The sequence below is a fragment of the Culex quinquefasciatus genome, chromosome 3 (genome assembly GCF_015732765.1).
Source record: "Culex quinquefasciatus strain JHB chromosome 3, VPISU_Cqui_1.0_pri_paternal, whole genome shotgun sequence".
NCBI lineage: Eukaryota > Metazoa > Arthropoda > Insecta > Diptera > Culicidae > Culex > Culex quinquefasciatus.
Window position 1 is genome coordinate 187,213,678 of NC_051863.1, and position 6,713 is coordinate 187,220,390.

The 6,713-nt window shown below is 39.5% G+C and overlaps 2 protein-coding genes across 3 annotated transcripts; one reads left to right on the plus strand and one right to left on the minus strand.

The window, feature by feature from the left end:
• Positions 1-15: 15 nt before the first annotated feature.
• On the minus strand, positions 16-1,783 carry LOC119769636 (speckle-type POZ protein B-like). Its single transcript, XM_038262848.1, has 2 exons — positions 1,558-1,783; positions 16-1,178 (listed from the first exon to the last, which is right to left on the minus strand). Exon 2 carries the CDS (start codon positions 1,172-1,174, stop codon positions 125-127), a length of 1,050 nt encoding a protein of 349 aa, XP_038118776.1. The 5' UTR covers positions 1,175-1,178; positions 1,558-1,783; the 3' UTR covers positions 16-124.
• Positions 1,784-5,378: 3,595 nt separating this feature from the next.
• LOC119769996 (speckle-type POZ protein-like A) lies at positions 5,379-6,638 on the plus strand. 2 transcript variants are annotated; one of them, XM_038264005.1, is made up of 2 exons: positions 5,379-5,427; positions 5,553-6,638. In XM_038264005.1, exon 2 carries the CDS (start codon positions 5,906-5,908, stop codon positions 6,626-6,628), a length of 723 nt encoding a protein of 240 aa, XP_038119933.1. In that variant the 5' UTR covers positions 5,379-5,427; positions 5,553-5,905; the 3' UTR covers positions 6,629-6,638. The 2 variants fall into 2 exon arrangements, with proteins under 2 accessions (XP_038119933.1, XP_038119932.1); XM_038264004.1 differs by having other exon boundaries at positions 5,405-5,492.
• The last annotated feature ends 75 nt before the right edge of the window (positions 6,639-6,713 follow it).

Sequence of the window (6,713 nt, forward strand, 5' to 3'; positions counted from 1 at the left end):
AATAAAGTAAAATCATTTTCGAAGGAGAAACAAACTTGGTTTTTATTTAACTTGTGTTTTTAACTTGTTACACGTTTCAATGTGAGTCATCAGGTAGAAAAAAATCGTACGAATACGAACGCAATCACTTATCCGCCTGAGCGATCCTGCAGGCCGCCAGGGCTTTGACCATCTCATCGACCAGGTAGGGATGAGTTCGAACCATGTTCTTCCAACCGCCGCTTTCGGTCACCTTGCCCGCCTCGCTTCCACTCAGGAACCGCAACGCGTGCTTCTTCATCTCCTGGTCGTTGTGCATTTCGGCTAGCACCAACGTTTCCGCTGCCGACTCCCAGTTGAGCTTCTCCAGGATGTGGCACAGACAGAGGCTCTTCAGCGTGGGCATGGCGTACTTGTCGGCCGCCGTATATAACGAGTGGGCCATCGTGCCCAACGAGCTCAACTCGTCCGTGTAGATGTACCGAAGTAGCTCTTTGAAGACATTCGGCTCGACATCGCTAATCGTGACGCAATTCTGGATGGTTTCTTGCATCTGGTGGTCAAACATGGCAGCAAATACGGCGCTCCTGGCGGCGAGGATTCCTTTGTAAGCCAAGAACCGGTGGCCGTCGATCAGGATGGTCACGTCGCCGAACTTCTGTCCGTCGACGAGGGTGTTGTAGTCCTTCGACAAGGAGCTTACCAAGGGTTTTGGCAAATGCTTCCTGATCACCTCGCTGTTAATTACTTCTTCGACCAGAATCTTGCATTTTATGACAAGTTGGTCATCGTCTTTAACAGCTTCCAGCAATTTGTCCGTGCGGATCCATTTATTAAGCCCCCGACCGTGTTGAACAAAAAAACCATGTTTTAAGGATCTCTGCCTAATAGTTTCACCAGTCGAGTTCTCCATTTTTAGCTCAACCTGGGGAAACACCTTGTCTTGTGATCCTTTCTTCGAAATTAAAAATAAAAACAATGAACAGTAGTTTTTATCCTTCTCCGATTGAGGATAAAACTTCAAAACCCATTTAAATTTATCATCAGTTCCGGAAGGAAATTCTTTGGAACGTTGAATCTTTCCTTCCACATTTACACGCCAATTGCTGAAATTGTTTATAACCCACGTAAACGCATATTTGTGCGGCATCCAGTACGTAGTCATGCTCTCTTCGATGTTGCTGCCGGTCTCCATGATTCTGGAAAGATAATTCAAAATGTTGTTGTTGGTTATTCATTTATTTCTGGCAGCTTTAACCTTCATGGTCATTCGCTGCCCTAATTCAAAATGATCATAAATAACAGTATAGGGAACAGCATCTAATTCCAGCGTGCCTCTAATGTTGGCAGGTCAGAACTTTGACATTCAATTAAAGCTATTTAAAAGCGTTTTCAACTGAACTCGAGTGATAAATAGATCAATAAGAAGTGAGCAAGCAAGTTTCTATCAAAAGTTTTGCAAAATTAGTTGTTTAAATAGTGAAAATCAGCAAATTGGATGGTGTTAGAAGCTAGTGATTAACCTGCCAAACATACGAGAATTTCCCCTAGTAAGCTTAAGACATACAATAACCGTACCTCCCAGCTCCTGAAGACAAAAAAAAACCAAACCAAACCCAAGCACGCCGAATTCACCAAACTTCCGTTTCGGATCAAGTTCCGGCACAACCCGCAACGGTTCCGAGATTTTTTTTTTCCTTTGGGCTGACAGGCTAAGACACGGTTCCGAGATTTGCGCTTCACGAACTGGAAAACCATCGAAATCAAAATCAACACAACTCAAAATGCGCGCCAAAAAAAATTAAAACAAAATGCGCCGCGAATGCAACTGTCAAAGAGCAAGATTTAGTGCACTGTAAAAAATCGCACTTTGAGTTCGTTTTCGCACTTTCATATGATTTTTTCAGTTCGACTGCGATTGCACAAAACGTGTAATCGCAGTCGAACTGAAAATCGTATGAAAAAGTGCGAAAACGAACTCAGCAAAGTGCGATTTTCAGTTACAGTGTGGAAAGAATTCGAAAATTACGTTACGCATTTTGTCTTTTCAGCACCCAGATGAAGCCTATCGAAATTGGGTCTTAAAATGAAGCTTAGATTGCTGATACTATTGTTTACAGCGATAAAACTTATTTTTCTGAGTTTATGACCCTTTGTACGACCACAAAGAATTTAAAATGGTTTTTTAAATCAATTTTGAAAAATTGTCCTCGCGAACCTTATTGACAGAAAAGCTCCTACTTGACAGCTTGTTCCAAGGGGACCATACCCAAGTAACCATCCAGCACTAAAACATGGTCACTATTTAGCACTGATAGCGCATTTACAGCTGCGAGTAAAAGCTTAACTGCTTTGGCATCAGCACTAACAGCTACTCCTGTGCTGAATAATTGCCGAGTTTGGACTTTTCTCGGCTGATTTAGTGCTGGCCCCTACTGTTGTTATCCACCCCTGCAGAAAATGTCAAAAAGTTAAGAGAGGCAAAAATATTTCTTTCTCTCCCTTTACTTCTGCTCCCTATGCTATTTTTATCCGGTTTGTTTACTCTGTACTTCATTACCGACACAGCTGACTGAGTTACGAATATGAATAAAATACTTACATTCTTTTTCCAGCAACCAGCTAAAGCTACGAAAAAAGGCAAGCAAATGTTGACATTTCACCATGAAAACATTCTATTATCCGCGCACCACCAAACCGAAGTGCGCATCTCTTCTGTTCCGCAAAATCTGTTGCGCCATACAAAAATTGAGTAGTTTGTCGTAAGCGTGTACATCAGCCCGTGGCGCAACAGGCATTGACAGGTTGCGCTCGTATTATGATTTTTGTCTGCCTTCACAATATCTCGCTCACTCTTCTTACGCGAGCGAGGCCGTGATGCCAGTTTTATATAAATTGATAAACACAGTTGCCAGCACCAGCACTTACGCTGCACTAAGTCAGCATTGCTGGGTGCTGTGATCTTAGTGCTGATTTGCATTTACACGTGCTGTCGCATGACTAACATGCACTTGAATGCTGAAATATTGCTGTTTAAGTTTTTGTTTTAATGCTGGATGGTTACTTGGGTAGTTGATCCATCGAGAAAATGTTGTCTTGTCAATATTTTTTTGCATTAAAATGAAAAAAAAGTGATCAGAAATGGTTTTTAATCGTGTTTTTTACCGTTGTACATAAAAATTTACATAGGGCTTTAGTACCCAATTTAAGCTTAAGCGCCATTGGCATGATTTCGACGGTAACATTTCAAAGGCATCATGTACATTTTGACACTTTCTGGGTCATTGCATATTCTAAAAGTACTCCTAATAAGCTACCTCTCCACCAAAAATGAGCAAAAATTACTTCAGTAAAGTCTGTTTAATGATGATTTTAAATAAAGTAACATAAACAAAATCTCTGCTATCAGCAGTCCCTGTTTATATAGCTCTGTCTAGAGCGTCCAATTTCCCGTTCCGAGAAAAATTCCGGGAATTCCCGGGATTTCCCGAAAAAATATTTCGATCCGGGAAATTTGTAAATTTCCGGGAATTCCGAAATTCAAGCGGAAGTATACATTTCTTAAATTTTTTGAACTTTGTTTTGAAAATGCTCTGAAAAAATAATATTATGCAGCTTCCACCAAACCGAAGTGCGCATCTCTTCTGTTGCGCCATACAAAAATGGAGCGGTTTATCGTAAGCGTGTACATCAGTCTGTGGCGCAACAGGCTTTGACAGGTTGCGCTCGTGTTTCGGGTTTTGTCTGCTTTCACAATAAATGAACAAACTTAACATGATTTTGTTAAATTAAATGTATTGTTTGGTTTATATATAATTAATCAGATTATCAGAAATTATGACATCAGAATTATTTCTGATAATACGAATTTTTAAGGCAGCTGGGAATAGATCTTGTTTAATGAGTATTAAATTATTACAAATTAAATTATTATTAATTTTCAACAGATTGATGTAATTTAATCAAAACAATATTAACTCTTTACCTCCAAATTAAAATTGAGATTTTTTAACGTTTTTTTTTGTTCACCATGATCAAATGAGACGAAAATCGAATTTGTGCAAAAAGAATTAATTCAATTGGTTGAGTACCTAGTACTAAAGAAATTACAATTTGAAGTAAAAGAATTATGGAGCACTGGTGCAACTACAGGTGTTAGAGGGTTAAATGTGAAAAATAAAAGACTTTTAGTGGATTGATGTTAGTTTATCGTGTAATTTAAATTATACAACATGATAATACAAAAAAAAAATCATTAATAAATTACTTTCTATTGTTTGTTCTCATAAAATGCAAGAATATATTCAAAGTTTGCTCAAATATTTGAAAACATTGGGTTGTGTGGAGTAAAACCAACACTAAAAAGCTTTACCATTTGTTCAAGAGCTGAAACCAGTATTTGTCATGAAAAACATAATTTCTGCATGTTTGTTTTCATTTCAATAAACTGGTCACACAGGCATGTTTAAAATTTCTCATCAAAAAATACCAAAATACATTTTCTTGTAGTTGAATGATTTTTTACATGCAATCAAGCTGTTAATTGATCTTCACACTTATTTAAACCATTAATGTTGATATCCTATACAATTGTGTTGCTTAATATTAATTAATACCAAGACCATAACAACTTTCAATAAATTTAAAATTTCCTGAATTCCGGGATTTCCCGGGAAATTTGTAACCCCGGGAAATTGGACGCTCTAAGCTCTGTCAAAATGTCAAACAAAAGACTACATGAACCTCGTGACGAAAAAAAAGCATCATGAAAAAAGCGCCATGTACATTCGGCGAAGAAAAACGAATCATAATGTTTTATTGAATTTGGATGAACAAGTATCAATAAAAGCAAGGGTTTTCATCGTTTGTTATCATTAGAACATCTTATTTTGCTTTTATATTAAAATGGGAATTGAAAATGGATGCTCAACATACAAATGCGTTTTTCCCAAAAAGGATAGTGTGTACATGATGCTTTTTAAAATGTTGGCATCGATTTGTGTAAAAGTGTGATATATAAAAAGTCATGAGGAAATTAATTGAAAGGAAAAATACGTAATAACTTTATTGAAAAAATGAACGGAAATAATAATATGATTTAAAAAAAAACATTTGGCGAAAAAATACCCAAATTACGCGCCACGCCCTCGGTGCACACGGCCACCTGGCGTGTAGTTTGGGTATTTTTTCGCCAAATGTGCTTTACGCCTTATGTGATTTTCGCCTTTTGAAATATTTCGCCTAAAGAATTTTTGCCTTTTGTGATTTCGCCTTTCGCCAAACGTAGGAGACCAAGTAGGAGACTCAAATTAAAGTATCCTATCTGTACAAAGAATACCTTTGAGCTGTGTTGATTTGACAGCATCTGATTTTTTTTTTCAGTTCAGCGTTCTGTCTTTATTTTTGGCGCGGTTTTGCGCGTTGCGTGTGCAGGTCCAGTTCGGAAAGGTATTCTACGACAAACGGAGGATCACCCCGTGTTTTTCGACCACAAAAAAAAAACAAGAAAAATTGTAATTATTGGTGGTCTGTAAATAGTTTGTTTGCAATTTATATATAACGATTATTTTCAGACTGCCAACCATGTCGGAGTTGAACAACGTCATCGTACATGGGGAAAAAAACGTCACGTCCGTTCGATCCAGTCAGTATGATTACACGTGGGAGATCAACAATTACAGCGTTTGGAGCACCATGGTACGTGGGGCCCAGTACACCCCCGTTTTTCCGTCTGGCCAGCACGAGCCAATTCAATGGCAGTTGAAGTTTGATCCCAAATCATCCCAAAACCCTACTTTTGCTTCATTGTTTGTTGAGTTGGTCGTTCCCATTCTGAAGGAGGATGAGAAATTCCATGCTGGATGCGAGATTACCTTGGAAAACGTCGACGGAACCACTATTTTTGTGAAATCCTTCAAAAGTGACAATGGTTGGAATCAAGGCTGGGGATGGTCTTCTAATCGAATGTGAAGCGCTGCATCAGGCCGTAATGCCGGAGGACAAGTTGATTATTCGCTGTAAGATTATTGCCAACACTTTGATCGTCACTGAAACGATCAAGCAAAACTTGAAGAAACTACCGGAACCATTGTCGAGCAGCTTGGGGCAAGATTTAAAAACGCTCATCGATGATAATAAATTCGGAGATGTTGCCATTCTGATCGACGGCCAGCAGTTTTTGGCACACAAGTGCATTCTCACTGCTAGGAGTCCCGTGTTTGCTGCCATGTTCGAACACCAATTGCAAGAAACCATCCAGAATTGCGTCACGATCAGCGATGTTGAACCGGGCGTCTTCAAAGAGCTGCTTCGTTACGTCTACACTGACGAGTTGACCACTTTGGACACGATGGCCCACGCGTTGTACACGGCGGCCGATAAGTACGTCATTCCAACGCTGAAGAGTCGCTGCCAGTACCACATCCTGGATAGGCTTAGCGACGAAACGGTAGCCGAAACGCTGGTACTCGCCGAAATGCACAGCGACCAGGAGATGAAGAAGCGTGCCTTGAAGTTTCTCAGCGAAACCATGACGACCGAGGTGACCGAAACCGAGGGTTGGATGAACATGGTGCAAACTCACCCTTACCTCGTGGACGAAACGGTCAAGGCGTTGCTGGAGGTCAGGAAGACTGTTGGCAAGGAATGATGAGGCAGTGATTGATTGTTTTTTCTTATTTGATTTTTGTTATTAGATAAAAACTGGAGAAAATTTTCTTCTAAAACTAACCTTG